Source organism: Lonchura striata, chromosome 2 (assembly GCF_046129695.1).
Source record: "Lonchura striata isolate bLonStr1 chromosome 2, bLonStr1.mat, whole genome shotgun sequence".
In the NCBI taxonomy this organism is placed as follows: Eukaryota; Metazoa; Chordata; class Aves; order Passeriformes; family Estrildidae; genus Lonchura; species Lonchura striata.
This window is the reverse complement of record NC_134604.1, coordinates 49,542,967-49,566,880: the sequence shown is the minus strand read 5'-3', so window position 1 is coordinate 49,566,880 and position 23,914 is coordinate 49,542,967. Positions and strand designations below refer to the sequence as shown.

Below are 23,914 nucleotides of genomic sequence, written 5' to 3'. Positions count from 1 at the left end.
GTTTTCCCTTTTGTTTTGCATTTGGGATTTTTTCCCTTCTTATCCTTCTGACACGTCCTTGAGCAATTCATAAGCTTTGAAACCCTGTACTGCCACACACCTTAACATTTCTGATACCCTTTTACAAAAAACCAAAACCACCCTCTGTCTTTGAAAAACCACAACCCTTTCAAAAATATTAAAATGACAAACAGTTTGTGGATCTACAGTAGCTGTCAAATCAACAGTGATCAATTATAACTAAGTTATGGCAATATTTGAGGGAGGAAAAGTACCAGTTTATAGCAGTGATTAGGATGAGGCTTTCAAAACAATTATAACTATTTGCAAGTAACAGAGCAGAAAATCTGAAGGGAGCATTTTTTGAAAACAGGAAAATATGTTATTAAATGAGAGAAACTTTCAGGTCTAGAGTCTTTTGCAGAGTAAATAAATTTTGAAATTGGAGTTGGGGAAGAAACTTATTTTTTTCCTACCCTCTCATTTGCAATAATAATACAGAGTTACTATATAGTTGCCTCAGAGATTAGGAGAGGAGGAAAATGCAAAGGCACAGTTTGTATAGAAATAAGCCAGTAGAAATTGTTTAGCTCAGTTAAACAATTGCATGCTTCAGGGAAATTATTCCAGGTATAAAATATTACCTGATTCTTGAAATAAATTACCTTGTTAATATGTGAATATAATAATGTAGAAGATACTTTCATTCTGCTCTCATATTACTGGCATCTGTATCCAAGACTTTCGCAACTATGCTTCATTACAGCTCGATTCTACAGTAAGGAAAATGGCAGTCTATGCCACAGAAATATCTTTAAAAGATTAATTGGCTTTTAGGCAAGGAATTAGATCCGGAGAATAATTTGTATTCAATTTCTGCATTTCTCAGGGCTTTGACATGCTTAACTCCTGTTCAAGTGTTATTTTGGTAATAGTATCTGAAGTTTTAGCCAGCTGTGTGTATCTGTGGCTGTTAAAATCATTCTGGATTAGCAGGTTTCCTGCAATATCTTCATGGGCTTCCAAACAGTTTCCTGAAACAGCTGATCCTGTAGTCTTGTAGGAACTGATGCTCGCACAGAGGGGTTACAGGCACACTCCTGGAAAGAGAGGAAGAAATTAAACAGACTAGACTTAGATCAGCTTTTGGGAACAGCACATACTCAAATAATTGTGCTGTTAAGTGATTGGAAGGTTGTTTGTGTAACATCAGGGTGTCACTGACTGCTGCCAATGGCTTTCCATATCACTTTTGATGTAAAGTACAAGTGATGGAGTGAACTTTTTGTTATGTCATGTGGTACTTGTGGCACATGGAATCACTTTTGTAATGGAGGTAAAACTTATTTTGGACAGGGGATTTTTAGCAACATTATGCACTACTGCTTAGCAGAATATTATTTGTGGTATTTGGGAAGTTTACTTGTTTAAGTGTTGCTACAGCATGGCTCAAAATGATGTTTCAATCAAGCAAATATATTATATTTCAAGTTATATAGCCACTTGAAATACCTATTCTGGATATTGGTTAGAGAGTAGTAAGAACTGTGTTGGTTATTAGCTAGAGTGTAATAAGAGTTTTTGATTTTGTTCATGACCTAAATTATTAGGAGAAAATTAAGGGCTCTTACATCCATGTATTTTCATTCCTCTTCCTTAGAATCTGATGAGAATGTCCATCTAAACAAACTTTAACCTACAGTGTTTAAGATGAGTTGTTAAGAAGAGGAAGATAGAAGAACACAGAACTACAGAATAAAATATATCAACTATTAAGGGAGGGCAAAGAAAACACTGTTCTGTAACTCCTCCTGTTTGGGTTAATTTACCACACTTTGTACATCTATTTCCCAGCTGACAACTTTGGCTACTAGAACTATATGAAGTGAAATGAGGCTCAGAATTAAATGGACTGAGGTGCAGCATCTGAGCTGCTACTTCAAATCGAAGCAACATTCTTACACCTCATTAGACCCTTATCAAAAATACTGATTAAAAAATCAGCGCTTAAAAATCAAAACTGGTGTTCATACAGAGAAAGTGAAAAATCACAATTAAGAACATGTCTCAGAGGTTCACAAAAAGCTCAAATACTGGCGCACATCAGTGTGTTTACTTAGATACACTTTTTGTTCACAAGTATGATCAAGAATGTTTTCAACATGGATTGAAGTTGGCAGCCTGTAAAAACACTACCACAGCTTGATTTCTTCTTTAACTCAAAACATAACTGCAAACTGTAGTCTGTAAACTTGTTTCATGGCCTGGAGAACCATAATCTTGCTTGGAATGCAAGAAGTTAGACTTTGATCACAGTAACAGTCGTTAACGTTGGCAAGAGCTAAGTAGGATCAATGCACTCTGTTCCCAACTGCTATAAAACTTGAACTTTAAAAGATCTCTGGTTCCCTGGGGCATTACAATTTATTGTTAGAGAAGAAACATAAAGAGCTTCCTTTTTGCTCCTGCCAAGAGCATATGGTGGGATTTTTTTTCTTAAATTACCCATATTCCTTGATGTTTCTCCTGAATAATCCATAGTCTTCTAAAGAAACATTTGCATCTTAAGAGAATATAAAATAAATTCTATAACTGTTTCATACATGATTTTTAACTTAGCATTAGAGAACAAGCATATAATCTGTAAAGGTGGTGGAGTTGCCTAAAAACTTTACATATGGCTTTCTTTCTTTTACAGTCTACAAAGTGTAAAAAAAGAGCTTACCAGAATCATGTGAAATGTCTTAGAAATTGTGCTTGGTTAATCTGTGACTCATTGCATTGCCATGTTATCTAACGTGTTAGTGTTTGAGACATGCATTAATCTGATTTCTATCGTGAGCAAATTGCTAAAAGAGTATTAATACAGTAGAATTGTTATTCTGGATCTTTTGCTTAACCATAAAATCTGCATGAAGGAATTCTTATTCCTAGGCTGAAACATAACTATAGAGGATATTCGCACCCATAAAGCCATCCATGGATTTAAATAACAAGTCTATAAGAAATAAATAACACAAATGAAAAAATGTTTCTACAGTTATGCATCCAACATCCAATCAATCAACTGCCATAAGTTTGTTTGTTTGTTTGTTTGGGGTTTTTTTGTCTGTTTTTTGTTTTTTTTGGGTTTTTTTTTTTGCATCTCTCCAATCCATAATGCTTCCTGTGCTGTTCTTGCACTATCTGTAAGAGACAGCAAGCAGCAGGGTATAGCCAAGTGTGACAGGTAATGGCTGAGTTCACAGTCAGCCCCTTTCCCCTAGGCAGAAGAGAAAATTATTTAGCTCTCCTTTTTTTTTTTTTCTTTTCCCTTTATCAAGCCACTAATTTGGAAGGAGAAAATTAAAAGAATTTACAATTCTTAAGACTTGCAACAATTTATCAATATGGCTGAAGCTAGAGAGTGGGCTAAAACCACTCAGAGAATTGATGTTGCATGAACTGACTTTGCTCAAGGAAGCACTCCAAAAATACAGTATTTGGTGTGCAACAATGCTGTTCAATTTATTTCAGAAAAAATATTGTGAAGGAAAAACTATTTGGAAAAAAAAAATAGGTTTTGCAGAACTCCCTAACCTTTGAAACATTCTTCTTTTTTTGTGATTAAACTTCTTTTTGATCACAGAAGTCACCATTGTGATAATCTAGCTTGACTTTTGCCTAACATATACCATAGAACTTTATTTTAAATCTTCAGGGTGAGATAAATTACCAATATTTTTGGAAAGTTTTTTTTGGGGTGCTCTGATCTCACCATTTTTCTTGTCTTTACCCATATTTCTAGCAAAGTAATACTCTTGGGATATTGTTCATTCTTGATCATGGGTTAAATTTACATGGAGAATACTTGTAAATATTCTTTTACTAGCTGCAGAAGGACTAACTAAACTGACTGGTGCAGATGTTGATCTGCTAGCAGATGCAGCCCAGTTTGATCTCTAAACTCAGTCTCAATAATATTGATGTTGATAATTGTAATGTTGGCAAAACGAATAGATCTGTGAGGACTGGAGTTTGTGAATCTGAACTTTCTAAGAATTTGCATGTTGGTCAGGTTTTTATTGCACATAAGGAATATCTAGTTTGGAACAAGTTTTTCTTACAGTCGAAATAGATACAATGTCTCTAGTTCATGTGAATTCTGTGGTGTAATGTTAGCAATAAGGTCATGAAGCATCTTCTGCCTCTGTGGAATTCTTCCTTTGTCAGACTTCTCTCCTCTGTCTGGCTGCTTATCTTTTTATAAAAACTTGGAGGAACTTAATGTCTCTCAAGATTTCACCACCACCACCAATATAGGCTTGAAATGCTGTTGAGAAATTTAAAACCCTTGTGAAGGAAAGAGGAGGAAGAGGGTTTTTTCAGACAGTGTAATACATAGATTTAATTTGCATGTAAAAAAACCCAGTAACAGTAATGACTAAGGAAGAAGAACACTTAGTTTTAACTGTACTACAGACCCTTTAAAATAATGTGTTTAATTCAATAATGAGCAATTATTTAAGAAAAACAAAGCTTCAAAAGGTGGTGGGGAAAAGTGATTGATAGATACTAAGTACACCCTCTCTGAGAATAATCTTAAAGCTGTTATAACCCTTATATTGCCCACTTGGCTGGAAAAGTTGCTTCAACCATCTCTCATCTCTGGTCCAAGGATTACTGTATGGGAACTGTATAATGAACAGCATGTTGGGAGGAGTCCCTGCACACTTATGGAACAATGCAAATGGGCAGATGCAGAACATGTGCCAGGGCCTCTGATCCCAGGCTTGTGTCTATGAAACAATGACTAGGACTGAAAGTATGCTATCTCCTTCTGTTTCCCAAGTTTCCAGACATGTTGTTATGCAGTTAAAGCTCATTTTATCTCTGTCCCAGTGCAGCTGGCACTTTTTTCTTCACAGTGACGCAACTTCAAAATGGAGGAAAGGAGAAAATCCCCTGTCCCAGCACAGCTTGTGAGCTGATAGGCAGGGAAGCTTCCAAAAAGGAAGGTAGCATGGGCTTGAACTTTCTACTGCGAGAGTGCTCTAAACCTGAGTTTCCAGCTAGATTAATTTTTGTAGCCACTAGCAAGTTAATAATACGTATTTGTGTTTAGAAATGGTCATGCAATACCAGATGCTGCTTTGTCCTGTCAGGTCTTCAGTGCATTAAACGTTGACTGAAATAATTTGCTGGATTGGGTTCCACAAACAAGATGAGCAACAGATCCCTATTTCTAGAACCTGACAGGTTTGGGTGTGAACCAAACCATGAGCTCTTCGGCACAACCAAACATAGGCACTTTTAGGTATGAGCAAAAGCACAGCTCTTGGTATCTGACAAACTTTGTATGTGGTTCCTTTTAGATCTTGGATTTTAGTAACAGCTATGTAAAGGAGTGAGTTTTGGATTGGGGCAGATGGTAATTGCCTGAACATTTTCTGGACCTACTCCATGTAGCTTTTAACTTCTTTATAATGTATGTTTTGCATTTCAGACAACAAACTTGATGTGCTTACTGGTTTATATGACAGTAACATTCAATTCTATTTCAGGGCTTTTGTTTTACCACTTCAGATATTTGACTTATTATAATTTTCAGCACAGGAATATGCTCCTGTCATCTTTTCTTCTTGTGAAGTTAGACTAATTCTCTCTTTTCTGCAGTTTCTAGCTGTTAATAAATTTTGTTTGAATAGAGTGTTTCAAGTTAGGATTTGTCTTCCATATTTTAAATTAAATGTGAATTGTATGACTGGTATTCTTTATTGGAGATGTGTATTTAACATTAATTTCATAGTAATATTGACATGTAATTCTAATTTAATTTTTTTAATATTCATTTAAAAACAACGTCAGTTCACATAGCTTAGTTTGTGCTTATAATAGTGCATAGAATTTTCTAGTTATTACAGCCTTGTTAATTAGCCATAATCCAGTATTAAGTTTGCTTTCCAGAATTCCTATATATTGTCTGCTGAAATTCTACTCTTACAGATGCAAAAGTATATTTTCAATGGAGAGGAAGTTTCTCATTATCTTAGTTGATCTCACTAGGGGAGCCACTAGTACAGGAAATAAAGGATAAAAAGATTCAATGAATGGAAGTAAAAATCAGGACAAATACTAACTAGAAATAATAAAATATTAGTTACCCTAAATGGCATTCTGTGGTGTAAATTCAGTTTTGAAGAGCTAAAGTATTTCTTGGTCTTGTTACATTCAGACAAGGGGTATTTTTAACATTTTCTCATTATTTTAGCAATATTGGCCAGAAGACAAGTGCAATGAAGAAGAAGGTTAGAAGTATAGATGTGTGGTAAAAATTGTAAACAAAATTAAAACAAGGCTCTCTAACGAAAATCTTTCAATATTGTGGCTATCCCTGTACTGTTAAGCAATTCTTAAATTTGGTATTGTTCAAAATCTTATAAATGGTTTCACAGTAATTATACAGGAGTCCTAAAAAAATAGGATTTTTTTCAGAGCAAAAGAATACAGTTTAACAGCTTCTAGTCAATTTTTTTAACTGTTTCTCACTAAAAAGATACTACCATTCAGATTCTTGGAAGATTTATCAATCCTGTCTGTTATGATGGCAGCAGCTTACAAAATTGTAAAACATACAAATGTCTCTTGCCTTATATGATGAACTAGTCAGCAAAGCTCTTGAATTTCTGCCTGACAGCAGGTTCTAATCTTATAGGTTCCTCCCTCAACTGGAAGGTCTGTGCACTATAAGAAATTCTAGAAGCAGTCTTTTATTAGTCATATTTTAAAACTTTCGTAAGCAAGCTGAGAACATATTATTTCTAAAGCCATCTGATACATTATCTAAACATAAAACGTCTCATTTTAGATCAGTTCTTCAAGTGAAGAATATTTAAAAAAATCCAGTCATTAGTACAGGTAAAATGTAATAGCCATTAAGCTATTGTAAGCCTTTCTTGTAGATGTTTTGCCATTGCTTAATTCCTTTTTATTTAGGTAGTTGAATTTTGGATTCTAGGTTTTCTGGTTTTGTCCTCTTTTATGAGGAGCTGCTGAGATGCAGGAGGTTGATCAGAATGTTTGAAATTAAAGGAAAAAAAACATGTGGCTAACTGTGTTCTCTGGACAGGTTATGAGACTTGGTAACATTCCATGTCTTTGAGCTTTACAGTTAAGTTTTACTGTACTTGATGCTTGCTCTTCATGAAGAATTCCTAACCCTATCTTCCTTCTTTAAGGTCAGCAATATGGGAGCAGAAAGAACCAATTCATTGTCCCACTCTTGATAAGAAAAATAAAAGAAGAGAAATAAGATTAGTTGCTTCAAAAATAATATATAATGCAAAAAAAAAAAAAAGTAAATAGTTTTGACTGGCACTACAGTGATTTATTTTGACTAATGAGAGTGAAAATATTTTTTCAGAGAAGCTATCTAATGCTTAGTTTTCACAGCCCCTACTCTAATAATTCCACTGAGTGTATCATTTGGGATGTACCTTAAGCAACTGCAGTTTTGTTCTGCCTGCCCTAACCTGGCAGGTTCTAACTTGTTTGGTCCTGTGGCAGATGGAAGCGAGCTCCAACTCAGCCAGACCCAATACATCTTTTTAGAGTAGGTCTCTAGATGAGTTAAGAACATATATTAGGAGGTGGGAAAAAATGAAAATACTAACCTGGCAGGTTTCAGGACAAATAAGCGGGGTGTCAGTGATGAGTTACTTTGTTAGCTTGTGGGTCTCTGCAGAGATTGGTTGTAAGACCTGTACTATTAAGTAGTCTGTCAGTGACAGGGAAGACAATAGCAGGGTGACCAGATTGCAGCATTCCAGGTACCTGAGGGAGCCTGCAAGAGAGCTGGAGAGAGATTATGCAAGGGCATGTCTTGACAAGACTAAGGGGAATGGCTTCAGACTGAAAGACAATGGGTTTAGATTAAACATTAGGAAGAAGTTCCTTACTTTGAGGGTGGTGAGGCAATGGAAAAGGTTCACCAGAGAAGTTGTGGATGACTCATACCTGGAAGTGTCCAAGGCCAATTTGGGTGCGGCTCTCAGCAACCTGGTGTAATGGAAGGTGTCCCTGCCCATGTGGGAATTGTAACTAGATGATCTTTAAAGTGGGCCCTTCCAATCCAAACAATTCCATGAATCTGTTATTAAAATACACCTCAAACATTATAGGCAGTGGAAAAAGATCAAGAGATAGTAAAGCACAAGATACCAACACAGGACACTCTGGATCGCCCTTTAGATTAGCTTCAAACAAAGGAGTGTTTTTCTGAGGCCAAATAAAAGCTATGTAATTAGCACAAAAGATTAACTTCATTTCTTGAGAGAAGGCAAAGGGCTCTCTGAGACGCTCTAGATAACGCTGGAAATTTTTATATATTCCAAGATAATAGGGGATGAAATGCTGAAGATGAGCTTCTGGTTTGACATCATGGCCAGATGAATAATGTGATCTATTGTTCATGTTATGTCATCGTTGATAGGACTAAGAAGGTTTCATTTTCATTTATTATGAATTCTAGTGATCTGTATGAATATGCTGCTTATTATCTCTGTAGCTACAGACAGGATTGATTAATTTTTTTATTTGTTCTGATTTTTTTCAGTAGTAAAAAACTGTTAAGCTTGAATGTTTGTTTTTGTTTTATAAGTATGCTCTGATCCAAGCAAAACTTGAACTTGTTTGGTCCTGTGGCCTGTGTGGGACAGAAGATCAAAACTAAATCATCACAATGGTCCTTTCTGGTCTTAATATATTTACTATAACTTTGTCAATTGGAGCTGAGAGTCATTTTTAATACTTCTATGGTCTTTCTTCTAATAGTAACAATTTGAATGGTTTAACATAGTCCTACTGCTTCCACGGATACTAAAGGGATCCTGAGTGTTAATGGCAGTACTGCCACTGGCCTGCTATTTTAGAAGAATAGGTGAAAAACTTAGGAAGTTGCATACCTCACCACGGTAAGCTTTCCTTTTCCTTTGCTTTCCTTTTATGTTAGACATGGAATAGTAAAGAAACTCTGGGTTCTGTTACCATAGTTACTTGATCTTAAATCTTAAATCCCAGAGCAGCAGAGTCTAGCTTTCCCAAATTGCCAAAGAACTATTGCTCACAGCTTTTGTAGCTGTAGGCAAAACTGATTCTTTCTCTGCTTGTAACTATTTCTTCTATTAAATGATGCTTAAAGCCCCTCCCTCCTCACTTTCCAACACTCTGTCTCTTGAATGAGTCAGTTAATTTGTGTTGCTATTGTGAAGTTCCCTGGGTGTGAATAACCTCTAACTATCTTGAGTATTAACTTCAGATTTGAACAATTTCTTTGCTTATTTGCAGGGTTCTTTCATCTTCTCATTCGAATTCAACACATTCTTGATTATTATCTTTGTGATTTGAGCAGTAAAGGACAGTATACTCAATAGTGGGCACTTTTGCAGTTGCTATTTGCTGCAGTTGCAGGGATGCTATTTCAAGTTTAAGTGGGCTAAGTATGTTCTTTTTTAATGTTTATGTAGTCGTCATCGTCCTCGCTGTCTTCACCGCCATGCTCATCGCAGCCTCAGGTTAGCCACAGCAGAACGAAGGCCTCACCATTGTGTCATTCTGCATCCCTCTCCTGGGCCAAACGTAATCATGTAGGTCCTGCAAAGGCTCCCAGTCCGTCAATCCGTCTGCGTCGGTGGCGGCCCTTGATACGCCTTCCATCTGTTGGGCTTCATTCTGTTGTAAGTGTAGTCCATCTTCAGTCTTTTCTTACTCTGACACCACTGGCCTTCTGCCATGTAGCTTCAGTCTTCAAGGCATCATGTTTCGTTGGGGTCTTTTCTCAACCATTCTTAAGATTTCTTTCTTCCTGGTTTATTTTTTCCCTTTCCACCACGTCAGACAGCAAAAGTACAAAATTCTGTGCTTTGCTGTCTAGGTGTTTTTGATTCCATACATATGCCAAATCATTTTCAAAGCATAGAAGAAGATTACCTTTCATAAACTGGTGCGCTTTTTTGCCATAGGCTCCACATCCAGCCTCTTCTTTTTACCTCATCTTCATGATCTTTCATGTGGATCTGCTAAACCAAGGGGCTTCTAATTTTTTGCCTCGTGGTATTATTTCTTCTGTATTTGAGACCTGATTTTAAGTTCTCGTATCCTAAACCTAGTCTCCTTTACTTTCATTAACTCTTGGTTAATGGTCCCTGGATATTTCAGTAATGATAAAGTGTTTCCTTTAATCCCGAGGGGCTGGTTACTTTCTCACTTGACATCTTGTTTCTTTATATAGTTTGTATGCAGACATTGTAGTTGAAAGGGAAGATGTTCCAGTAAGAAAAGCTTGTCATCAAATACTTAAACTTTTCTCCTCCTTCGCTCAGAGACCACAAATGTATCTTGAAAATCTGGAAAAAAAAATTATATGTACAGAGTAGCCAGTATTTCTAAATGGCCAGATGGCCACCAGCAGAAACACCAAATTGAGAGTCTTTCAGTGCTATTTCATCCTGCTTTTAAGGAGTGATCAAACTTCTGGTGCATACATAAATAGAAAAATAAATCTTGGTATGTAGAAGCTAATGGTCTTAAATGCAAAAATGGGACATTGATTTTGTTTTTATCATTCTTTGATGCTCATCACATTTCACCTGTTCCTGGAAATTCTTCTTTGAGATATGTGGATATTTTACAGACGTGAAATAACTACTCTAGCTGTGGTCCAAATAATTTTCTTTTTCATTCAGATATGTATTTGCACTTGTGGAAATCCCTAATGTTTTACTGCTATTAAAAATTAGTGTCAAATGCTTCCACTTCTTTATAACTTTTTTATTTTTGTCTGGATAAATATCTCAAGATGAGGCCTTTTCCCAGGCTCCTTTCTCTTCATGTGAATAGTAATTGCTTTTATTAAGTATCTAGGTCTCATGTAATATTCGGAACTATGGACCATTCTTGATATTACCATTTGGAGCTAGTTAAATATTTTGGGATCTGAGGAGGTGTGAAGTTAAGTACAGACTTAAATTCTTCCCAACTCATGCTTCTTACCCCTCATTTGTTTTGCTGACATTGACAAACATCTGACATTTTGCCTGGGTATTTTATTGTCTAGCAAGCCTTGGAAAATTCTGTGTCATGTTTCTGTATTTTGAAACTGGGATCTTGTTTGAATTTGACTTATCTATGCTTGTTATTAAGAAAATACTTACAGAAGGAGACTTGAGCTTAAGTATGCCTGCCTAGAACAAAACCATTAATTGAACGTGAGTTTACTTCAACAGTAAACAAACAATGACTTCTCTAAGACATTACAGCATAAACTGTTGTCATTATAGCAGAAAACCAAACCTGAGAGTTTTGTTAACTTCAGAAAATGACTAAAAATGAGTCCTCATCCACTAGTAGCGAGCATTTGCTTTAAAAATGTTCAGAAAATTAGTTTACCTTTCAATACAACTCTATTTGACAAGGCAGAACTTTGCTGCTAAAAGGTTTTAAAATATTATACCTTAATTCCCCTTATGTCCTGTCTTCATTCAAATTAAATTTATCAGATTAAAATTGCAAGGCTTATACACAAAGATTTATCAATGAATACTATATAGTCTGGTATGTATTGGTAACTAAATGTTGTTCTCATCTTTACACTTTTGTATAACATGCCTTACAAGAAAATTAAGAACACAGAACATATTTGTAAATTAGGTTAATATGCAAGAAACCAGACAGCATTTTGTTATTAAAGCTGTCTCTGTTGGCTTGGTAAAATTTGAATGGCAAGGTAGTATTTAATGTCCTGTTAACAAGTAGTATTAATACAGCTCTGATATTCTGCTAGGTGTACAAAGAGACTGAACTGCTCAGTGTTGCATGAGGCCAGTGTATGAGAAATGTTTAAGAATTTTAGTATTGCTTTTATTAAGAAACCTATGCGCTTGAATTTAAGGGAGGGGAACATCCTATATATTGTGTTTAAAATAAGAGTTTAATTTTCTTGTAGTTCTGAGTACACTTCTACTACTAAAACATTGATAAACAGAAAAAAGATTGTTTGAAAATTTAGAGCAAAAGTTTTGATGCTGGGGGACTTTTTCGAGGCTCCTTAAATTAAAGCACTTTTCCTAGTTGAAAACTTTCCTTGACTTCAATGGTGGTTGACCTTAGCTGGACACCAGATGCCCATCAGGCTGCTCTGTCACTCCCTTCCTTTGCAGGCCAGGGTCGGGAGAAAATAAGAGAAAAAAAAATTCCTATGTTAAGATAAAGGCAGTTCAGTAGGGAAAACACTTCGCAGGAAAGCAGGGGAAAACAAAAGATTTATTCTGTACTACCCAGCAGCAGGGGATGTCCAGACACTTCCTGGGAAGCCAGTCTTCAGTGTGTGTAGTGGTTGGTCAGGAAGACAAATTTTGCAATAACTAATGCCTGCCTCTTTTTCCTCCTCCTTTCTCTTAGCTTTTTTTGCTGAGCAGATCTCATATGGTACAGAATATCCCTTTGGTCAGTTTGGGCCACCTGTCCTGGCTGTGTCCCCTGACAGGATTTTGCCCACCTCTCTTCTCCTGGTGCGGGTGAAACGTTCCAGTGGCACCGGTGCAGTGCCAGCGCTGCTCAGCAATGGCCAAAGCACTGGGGTGTTACCAGCCCCTTTCCAGCTACCAGAGCAAAGCTCAGCACTGGGAGGGCTGCTCTGGGAAAACGAGCTCCATCTCAGCCAGACCCAATACGTCTTTTTAGAATAGGTCTCTAGATGAGTTAAGAACATCAGGAGGAGGGAAAAATGAAAATACTTTCCTGAAGTGTTCTGTACAAATCTGATAAATTGCAGTAGATGTGGCAAATTTTTAAGATAAGCTAGCAGCATGCTTGTTTAGTAACATTGACTTTCCCTCCATCCTTGTCACTTTCTTTTGCAGATCATCTATTCTTCTAGTGTTTGTTTGCCTTAGGTTTTGCTGCCTTTCATATGTCAAACTCACTGCAGTATATTGAGTATGAATAGAGATGTCACTGTTTTGTGAGGAAAAGCCAGAAATAGTCTTGCTAAAAACTTGTGACTATCACTCCAGTGGCCTTTGTTTTAGTTGGAGTACTTTAACCAAGATCCAAATGCTTTTCACAGTCCTACACAGTATGTTTGCCCAAGCACATCCCATGCTGCAGAACAGAATTACAGATGTCTGATCTACTCAACAGCAATTGCATCTTTACTTCAGAATTTATTTAATCTAAACCATACCTAGTAGTCTTTTTTGGATGTTTTTCTTTGGCTTCTTGTAATACCTTGTGAGTGAACTTGTATAGATAAACCTCTAAGACCACAGGTGCTTTTGTCATGATCTTTCAACTGGATGTATCTGATTTTTTTTATTCCTGAAGGTTCTGTAAAATTGTCTCTTCCCTATCAGTTTTCAGTACTCTTCCATAACTTAACAGACTCCTGAGGCCAGTTTCATGACTTAACACCGAGTGACTTCTTTTTCCTTTCCCAGTCATAAGCTGTATTGCAAAGCATTCTACTAAACTGGTTTGCGAGGCTTCTTGCTTTCCTTCTTCTCTTCAAAAGCAAGTAATGTAACACAGAATCTGCTTTTATAATGTGGTCTTTCATAAATACATTTTAAGCAGGGTGTGGTAAGGCTCGTTCAGTGGGGATCCATGAGAGCAAGACTATTTCTTTTCTCAGTTGTAAGTTTGTCCCGGAAATGAAGCTTTTAGGAAAAGAAACCAGTTGCACATAAATTTGACAAACAGTTATGTTTTGACTTAGCAACATTTGAAGATCAAAGCATTTCAGATGCATTAAAATTGAATACCAGCTTTTAGACTGGGATAATGGTCTAAGTGCATTTTAAGATAAACTGTGGAGGTGATGAACTATACTTTATTAGACAGACTGATATGATTGAGCAAACAGTGATATGGGGTGTACCGTTGAGTTTCTGAAAGTTAGTGCAACAACTAGAAAGACTGGTTTAGTTCATGAGGAGAGGGCAGCATGCACTGGTGAAAGGTAAAACTAAAGTAATTTCTTAGTACAAGAAGGCATAAGGAAGGGTTATCATTTATATTGTAAAAATTTTCGGAAATGCAGTTTTACCTGCTGGTGAAGAGAGGAAGAAATGTAGAGTTTCTGTTTCAATAGCATGAACTAATGGGTATTGACCTGAGACAAGTCAATTTAGTTGATTTCTCACAAAGGTCAACACTTCATTATTCTTCAATTTGAATGTCCAGGTTAGCAGAGAAAGCAGTCAAATCCTCTGAAAAACTTGTGACTCTGATATTTAAGTGCCTTTAATGTGGTATCCAAAATTAGAGGGCAGACAACCTTGTCTGTCTCTTTTGTGTGTGTGACTGAGTATTAATGAAAGTATTCTGTATTATTATCATTGAATGTTACCTTAGTTCATTGGGAAAGAATTACATTTGATTTTATGTTCTCAGAGCCATCACTTTGAGCACTGAACTTCTTGTATTTTTCTTCTTTAAATCAGTTTTGTGTCTTCTGCTTTTTATTTTTCAGTATGTTTTTAGTTTGGAGAAATAAATTGGAAAAAATGTGTCTACTGCCCCAAATAACCAAAACTTACTTCTTATACTATGATTGCAACCATAATTTAAGCTTTGTAAGGTACTCAAGATGCTGGTATTTGTCCTCTTTCTGTCTTTCCTGGGTAGGAGAGGGGTATAAATTTCCTGTACTCAGCATGACAGCTCTTCAGAAAACGTGAAAAATGAGTCTTGAATCCCATAGGTTAGTTCCAAATTCTGATTAGACAATCACATAATTTAGACTCCCATGTCATTCTCCTTGTGGTCCTTCAAATATACTTTTTCCTTTTGCACACTGGGCTTTTAAGTGAAAAAATCTAGACGAACAGATCGTCTGAACACTTGATTGATGTCTGTGTTACAGTGGTCTTTGACAAGAAGAGCAATCAAGAGAAAATCCTCTGTAACTGTTCTAAGCAATACTACCTCGTGATAAATGTGCAGGAAGACTTTTTAAAGCTGTGCTCCTTGTTAAGCATTGACATAGACACTTTATTAGAAACTTGAAAACTTAGCCAAAGGTGTAGCTTTTTGAGGAGACCATAAAAACATCTCCCTGGAGCTGACATTCCCACCTTTTTCCATTTCTTTGAAATGGAAAGTCTTCTGGTTCAAGAGTTAGAATTTCTAGGGCTTCCCAGTGAAGTGGAAATTGGGCTGACTAGGCTTTTCATGTGGTGTTTCTGTGTGTGTGAGTGTGCTTGCACACATATGGATGTGTAGGGGTTTTTTTCCATAAGGAGGGGAGAGGTGGAGGCATTTGAATCAGATTTGTCATATTGGGAAGAATTAATCCAGTTACTTGTTTGCTTAAGTTATAAGCAACAGATTTTTATAATGCAAAGTTTTTAGGTCATTGTGCCTATTCAGACTCTATTGTTTCACTGTGCTTATGATTACGTAAATATTTTTCTGTCAAAAAATACTGAAATCCTAATTTTTCAAGAAATGTAGCAATCAACTTCTATCTAGATTAGATTAAAAGAAATCTCAATGGAAAGAGACTTCTTACATTAGAACATATGGTAGAAAACTTAATAATGGCATGGCACTTTCAATCTCTCTGAGGTTGGGGAATTAAAAATGTAAAAACACAATATTTCTCACAGTTTATGGCAATAGCACAATGAAAACATGTTATTTAGATTAGTCTTCTACAAAAACTCAGCAGGGTTTTATAGAAGTCTGTCTCTAAGTAAACTTTATGAAAAGTCAATCATACTTTTTTTGATGGCTTCCTTATTAATCTTTTCTGGATACAGACTCAGCATTCCAAGCACACCATGGTGTCTCTCTAGCGAAAGGGTGTTTATTAGAATTTGACAATGAACTTAGCACCCAAAATGGTCAAAAGGGCAACTATATCTTGTTTCTAAATGTGGTCAAAATCAACTCCTGAACATCTCAATGTCCTCTGAAATAATGATGTACTCTTCTACTTCATGTCACCTGGAGCCCAGGAAGGGAATGTTCAGATGTAGGCATCAAATTGTGAAGTCATCTCCTTCCTAAAGTGACATTGACTGGCAGTGGTCTTCCCCCTAACCCAGAAATTTCTTAAACCCGTATTTCTTAGTTGATATGTTTAATTTATAAGTGAGCAGCTGTGAAGTGATATGTCTGTGAAGGAAATTAGGTGACAATTAGGTGACAAGCATGCTCAGCCTAGCCTGCTTGCACACTTTTGTAGCACTACAGTTTAGATGTCTGTAAAAAGTTGGGTGGTTTTGAGAAGTCCTGGCTGTGTTTGGCCTTCTGTGAAACAAAATTATCAAAGGCCATTTCACTTAGACTGCTTGAATTTCTGGTGGAAAGATCCTCTTGCCCCTTTGATAGATGTCTCATCTTCAGTGGCCAGAATGCCCTTTCTCCATTCTAGGCTGTCTAAAACAGTGATGAAACAGGGTGTTTGTGCCTTTCACACTTCTAACTGGTCATGGAGATAAATAGTAAATGAGAGTGAGGAGAAGTTGTGTGGTTTTTTTGTTTTCATTTTCTTTTTTTCTCATCTTTGAGCTTGCTGTACAGAATTTCTGTAAGCTGTTAGCAGTTCCTCCATAGCACTGCATTCTTTGGCCTTCTTGATGTATTTGAAGGACTTGTGGTGACTTCTTGTCCTTCACTCTGTTGTTCTGGTTGTTTGCCAAATTTCATCAATTTATATCATCTTTTCAAGTCTTTTTTCATGGCCGTCATCAAAAAGGAAATTTTGAACCCAGTCTTTAAAAGACTTTGAAATTCTACAACTTATTTTACACTCTAATCTGTTTTTAGCAAGTTTTTACCTTTTTGGAGTTTTTTAGAAAATTCATATAAGCCTAGCAGTAATTAAAATATGAAAGAAAATTACATGAAATATTTCACACAAGTTACATTTGTGATAGTGAAGAAAACCTGAAGTCCTTTTTCCCATTTGCTCAAAACAGTATCATCTTAAACTGTGTTCAGATGCAGATTAGACAGACTGATAAGGAATTAATACCATCAGTTGCTATTGAGCATAACAGTGGCAATAGAGCTTTTGGCTCAGAAATTATGATAGATCTTCTGGTTCACAGGTTCCAACACTACTGCTCAGCAGGTGCTGGGAACATATGTTGGTGGAACACCATGCTGTGCATGCCCACAAACTTCTGCAAAAGCTTTTGCTGCTTGCTGTAGTTGCTAGCACAGTACTGAGCTAGGTAGATCTTTATAAACTAAACATTTTTTATGTCATGTCACTTCAGTCCTTACTGGGTACGATGAGTATGATGCCACTTTGAAAATTCAGTCGGGGCACCTCTGGTTATTATCTTTTCTCCCCACCTAAGATGTATTTGTTTTGACTGCCCATGAAGAGGAAAGTGGTTAACTGGGTTTAGCTTATGAGGAAAATACTATTTTGACCAAGTGAATATTTTCAGTTCCAAAGTATTGCAGGTTCTGAGTTGAGTCCTGCATCACTTTGTTATGGGAGATAGTTAGTGAAGGATTTGTTATTTATATGAAAGTCTATTTTTGATGTTTACGTATTTGAGCTGATTTTACTTCTAATTCAGTAATGAAAAATAGAGCTTTTATGTAGAGCTATAATTGGAAATACTTCCAGATACTTTACTGTATGGATTCTTACTGATATAGGCATTGCAGGGAGTTTATTTGTATTCCAAAATGTTCCTCACTTGACTTCTGCCATTCTGTATAGATCCAGAAACTGCTTCCCAATTGTGATTACTTTTGACCAGGTATTTTGCATATTATCATAATATGTGCTCATTAATCATTTAGCAATAAGAGTTTAATAAACACAATTTCTTTGTTTCTTGTTTTGTCTTGCAGGCACCAAGTATAGATGAAAAAGTGGATCTTCACTTTATTGCATTAGTTAATGTAGGTGGTCATCTCTATGAATTGGGTAAGAACACTTTTTATCCACTCTCTCCATTTGTTAGAAACAAATGCAAGTAGTGATGCTGTGAACTGTCAAGGTTTCAGAGAGATTTCTTCATGTTATGTAGAGCTTAGGTTCTTTTCAGCTGCATCTTAGGGCTCTGGGGATTTCTTTCAAACAGCTGGAGCCTTCTTGGTTTTTTGGGGGGGGGGCGGGTTGTTTTGTTTGTATTTTGGGGTTTTTTGGGTCTCTTTGTTTTCCTTCCCTTAACTCTATCCTATTAAGATAAAATGGTACAGAATATTAGACTGCATCGAAACTTCTATGGGCATTTATAAGAACAGGAAGCAAGAAAATTGATAAAAACATTTCACAGGATATTTGTGTTATTTATGTTCCTGAACTGCTTGTGGGAGTATTAAATTAACTGTGTGTCACTTCAGAAATGTTAGCTATATTATTAAGCAGTGTGATGCTGTTTAAACTCAAATCATGTAGTCTGGATACTACGAGATATTAACACTCTGCAACTTGTTTGTAATAGTCTAATATTTTTTCCTCTACTTTTTGTGGTCAGTAAACAGTTAACTGTGTAGTAGTCCTTATTTTTTGAAATACAGCTATTTTTTCCCTGTTCAGATTGCGTAGCACTTAGTTTTGCTCAGATATTCTCTAATGACTCCAATCTTAAATATGTTGCTGGGCAACTAGGTTTTCCAGCAGGCTCTTCAGAAATCCAGCAAGCAGATCAGCATTTAAAAACTTCAAGTTACTGATCTTTCCTAACATAATTTTTGCAGTATTTTATGGCGATAAGACTTTCATTGTTTGAAAATCAGCATGTAATTAAGCAATGCCCTTAACAGATGATAAACAATCACAACATAGGGCATAAGCAATATATGAGAAGTGCTTGTGTTAATATTAAGTTAATCTAAGGGGTATTACCAGGGATAAGTCATAACCAGTAGGCACACATTTTTGTATTTTATGATACTGTGTATCTGTCACTGGACTAGATCAAAAAGTAAGTACTGTAGGATGCACTAAATATTTCATGGCTCTAAATTTCAAGGCATAAGGGATGACTTCCACTTTTTTTTTGGTTGTGTGATACTGTTTCCTTTATATATTTTCATTGTCCATTAATTTATGCTGCTTAAAAAGCAGACTACATACTATGATGACCATGTTTACCCATTTTCTATAAGTATGATGTGAGAGAAACCCCATTTGAATTTTTCCTAAAAAGAAAAAATGAGAAGAGGCATTTAGCTCTGCTGTATAGTGGAATGTCAATAATACTCTTTCTTTTGTTCTAAAAATAACTTCTCTCTGTACCAGTGGAAGGAAGCAAAAAAAAAAACCAACTTAAAAGTAGGGAAATGGAAGGTTTTTCAATTGATTGGAAGAAGGTTATTCAATTGATTCACTGGCTTTAGACAGTGTGGGCAGCATGTGGGCTTTGGCATGCAGAAAATGCTAAGGAAGCACATGGATATTTAATATATATGATCTTTCTGTCATAGAAAACACATTATTTATAGCCACATGAAATTAAAATGTTGTTCTGCCAATGTGGACATAAAAAAGCCCCAAAATTAAGGTAAACTTAGCTTGCAACAGTGCAGTATATTCAGTTCTGTTTCCCTGGCATTTTCTAAGGGTTTTGCCTTGTATCTTCAGCCATGGTAGTTACAATAATGAACAACATCTTGTTCATATAAATCCAAAAGTTTTCTAACATCAAATCTATTTTTAGTTATGGAAAATGTCGTTTGGAATTGTTGTCAACTTTGGTGGCATCTTTGGGGAGGGAAAAGCCTTTTACAGGGAAGACAGAGCCAGAAGTGATTTTGGTTTATCAAATACTTAAGATACCCTGATGTAAGTTTTCATACTGTTAACTCATTGCAAGTAACCTGAGGCATATTTATATGGATGAAATTATTTTTCAAATGCTGAGAATGACAAGCATTATTCTATTGGAAATGCAAGGGGAAAAAATCTATAGAAGAAAAATAACCCTGTTTAAATAGCAACCCTATTTAAAAGCTGTGAAAATACTTAATACTTAGAGCTGTTGGGTTTGTTTGCTAATTTATTTTAAATGACAGAAACATTTTCAGTGATGCCAGACTCTTCAGAATGGTGGGTTTGCTACTCTGGTCTGTTGTGGAGTCCCTGATCACAGCTGTCAAACACCACAGACATACAGCTATCTTGTCTGCATAAATCTATCAAGCGTAGCTGAAATTTTTCTACTTTACTTGAAAAACTGAAATAGTATACCAGCACTAAACCAACAGCAACTTATAGCTTTGAAGTTTTCAAATTAAATACTGAAAAATATCTAATCTTTTTGATTGGATCATTTTTTTGACGCAACAAACTGTATATAATGATACTGTGGTAGAAGCAGTCAGCAGTGGAGAGACCAGCAAACAGCTAGCCGCATGTGTGAACTTTATGAATAATGAGAGAGCATTTTTGAAAGTGAAGTTTAAAAAAAAAAATCTGTTTAAATAGTTTTAACTGGAAAAATGAAGCTTTTATAATTTTATAAATGTGTTATTCAATCCCACTTTGTCTTTCAACAGATGGGCGCAAGCCATTTCCAATAAACCATGGGGAAACCAGCGACGATTCTTTTTTAGAGGTAGGGGTACAGAAACTTCTTAAATGGTGTTATATGAAATTCTTGCTGTATTTCCACAAAATTTATGAGATAGATATATGAAATTACCTAAACAAGTTTAGCTATATTTATAGTTGGATGAGGAATAGAGCAAGTGGGATGGTGAGGCCAAATTAGGTTTGAAAAGAGATACTTTGTAACACTTACATTGTGGCTCTGGATGACAGCCTATCGTAACATAAATGTCAGAAATATACTTAAATACATAACACAAGATCAGACTGACTTATCTTCTGTTCTTAGATTTTCATACACTCCTGCTCCTTTCAATTAGTACATCTAATGAAAAGTTAGCAGATTGAAAACCTACAAGTTTTCATTCTCTTTGCTTTGCTTTATAGTTTGATAGGTGTCATGCTAGACAGAAGTTGATTTCCTTTCTGATCCTTGCTAATTCTTCACTTTCACAGCTTCTTTTGGGTGCTTCTTTGTGTCATGAGCTGAGAAAGTAATTGGATAGGGATACACTGACTTGGGAGGATAAACTGTCATCCCCACAGAATGCTACAAAGTTGAAGATGAGAGTAAGCAATGCATAGATCTGAGTTTTATGATATCGAGATTGGGTTAGCATTACAAAAGGAAGAAACCAGAGAAACTAAAACAAATAAAATATAAAATTATTTTATAGTTTAGAAGCATAGACTAATGTCTGTAAAGTTTGCAAATAATTTGTGCATGCTTGGACATGGGAACAAATTGGATAAAGCTTTCCTTATTCCGTATGTGTCTTTTTCCTGTTTTTGCTGATAACATGTGTTCTCCAGATTGCACCCTAAAGCTAGATGAAGGAATTACTTAAAATCTTTCAATTACCCCACCCAGCTTAGATTCATCTTGAAACAAAGGAAAAATTTTTGAAGGCAGCAGTACTAGTTAAGGCAAACTTCAGAGATGCATTTAGAAAGTCAGACAAGCAACACATCTGCTGCACAAAGTAATATTCAGTCACAAAAATCATCATTGCTAAGGTCCTTCATGACACTTTTGCTCTTTTAGGCTGCCTATATGAGCACTGTAAGTAATTTTGAGTAGTGATAACTCACATTAGAAATACCATTTGTGTAGGTTTGTAACACTACTTAGTAAACCTTTATGGAAACACCCATTTTGAGCATAGTTTGGAAAAAACATATCTTCATATTTCAGTTGCATTTTGTTTGGTTTTTATAAGAAATATGATTAATAGTGTTCTTCATTTTGGTTTGCTTTGTACTTTTTTCTCTCCTAGGATGCAATAGAAGTTTGCAAGAAATTCATGGAACGTGACCCAGAAGAATTAAGATTTAATGCAATTGCACTGTCTGCAGCTTAAAGGTCTTTTCCAGTGAGGCAACTCTATTGCAATGTATTGTAAGAATAAGACTGTTGCCATATGTTAATAGTACAAATTTTGATACTTCCCTAACATCTTGACTAATTGTAGCATATGTGGAATAAACTTTGCATTTGTCCTTGCTATATTTTGCTGCTTGTTCCTACAGCAACTTTGGGTATTTCTATACAGGCATGACTTTTGTGCAAGATTTCTATGTGGTGGGTTGTTTCCCTTCCACCCGCTTAAAAGTTTTGGGACTTACTGTCTGTGATATTTCTTTGTAATAATGATGAGCTGCTTCAGAGCAGGATTATCATTTGTGTCATGCACAGGTAACATTCTGAGTGGAGTATGTAGTATGGTGATGGCTGAAAACTTGGAGTATGAGGCTATCTCCATCTTTTATTTATAATGGTGCAAGAATACTATAAGAACTTCTTCAGGTGACTCAAGTGACAAAAACATTTTTCAGTGTATTATTTATAAATAAATATGTGGAAGAAAATAGGCAGAAAAAGAACTATCCTTACTGTTGGTGAGCACTAACATTTTAAAATTATCTTAATGTTTACATTTTGAATAAAACTTCACTTTGTTTCTCAAGTCTAATAATGTTAATAAATTGTCAAAAAAACTTTAGTTAAACCTATGTTTGCTATTTATATATGGGGAAAAATGATGTGGATTTTTCCCCCTGAAAAGGCACATTAAGTAACTCAAATGGTAGGAGTGTGGAGGGTACACACAGGTGAATACAGCAATGTGAAGTACCTCACCTAACTGAAATAAATGATAGAAAAGTGATGATTGTTGTAATGAAGTTTTATTTAGCAACACAAGCAGACTGAAGATTTTAAGGCATCCATGATAGCCATATACTTTTCTCCCCTGTAGGAATATCTATTGTAAGTTTTTCAGGTGCCATTACTGAATGCTATCTGATAGCCTTCCCCCCTGCCATCCCTCTCACTCCACCCACTGATCTTAAGGTACTGTCTGAATTAGTAACATTGTGGTTGTTTTGAGTTTGATCTTGTTTGGGTTTGGGTTTGGTTTTTTAGCTAAGCAATCTTAACACATTAGGATTCTTGTGAAGGTTAGGGTTAATGTGTGTGTTTTTGACATTCCAGAAGAATATTCCTTATTCACTCCTTTGAAGTGGAATAATTTAGGTTTGCTTCCAATCAAACCTGTTGCCAAAGGAAACTGAACCCTCCACGTCCCGGAGGGTGCTTTCATTCTCTATCAATTGTCATTGCAGGAAAAATGAATGGGGTTATGCCAGAAGCACTCTGGCAGAGTTTTCATTCTTTATAGAAAAGAAAGAGGCCTGTGAGTCTGTCTTATCACTTAAGAACATCTCTTGCACTCTAAAGAAAAAGTTGGAGTGTCTGTCTAAAACATGTCACCTGGAGCATCCAGTAACAACAGTCTGTTTTCTATAAGTGAGCTGGTTGGAAAACCAAAGGAGAATAATAACATTAATGAGCTTCTATTTTTGAAGCTTTTGCTTTTTCACCCCAATAAAATGTAGTATCGTTAAGACTTCGTTTATGTTGCCATGCTCATTAGTGAAGCCCTGAAACTTGCTTTTAAAAAAAAAATCAGAGGCTTTAGTAACCAAACCATCTGTGTTGTCTTCTAGCTAATATCATCAAATAAAGGTTGTCACCACTGAATTGGGATATTGCATATTTTAAGCAAATGGTGACTTGGAGGACTGCCTCTCAAGTAAGCCGTAGTTCATCTAGCTAAGGCCCTTTAAGGATAGAGGACAGGGTGAAGAAGGAGAGGACGTGCAGTTCAAAGCTGTTAAACAAGTTACATCAATTGTCTGCTCTAGGGAAATAGTCTCATCGTTTATGATCTTCAGTGTTCAGAACATTTCAGTGGGTTTAAGTAATAAATGGGTGTCTTTCCTTTTGTGCAGCTGTTTACTGCAAAATCCCTTCAGAAATGGAGCTCGTTGTTGGGTACACGGACTGCCTAG

General features: G+C 36.0%; 1 protein-coding gene across 1 annotated transcript in view; it reads left to right on the top strand.

Moving 5' to 3' along the window:
• The window catches only part of UCHL3 (ubiquitin C-terminal hydrolase L3), a 41,743-nt gene extending 19,015 nt beyond the window's left edge, over positions 1–22,728 (top strand). The window contains exons 7-9 of the mRNA XM_021548068.3: positions 17,857–17,932; positions 20,509–20,567; positions 21,838–22,728. Of these exons, the coding sequence (XP_021403743.1) occupies positions 17,857–17,932; positions 20,509–20,567; positions 21,838–21,921 (219 nt within the window). The 3' untranslated portion in view covers positions 21,922–22,728. The remainder of the gene's footprint in view (positions 1–17,856; positions 17,933–20,508; positions 20,568–21,837) is intronic.
• The last annotated feature ends 1,186 nt before the right edge of the window (positions 22,729–23,914 follow it).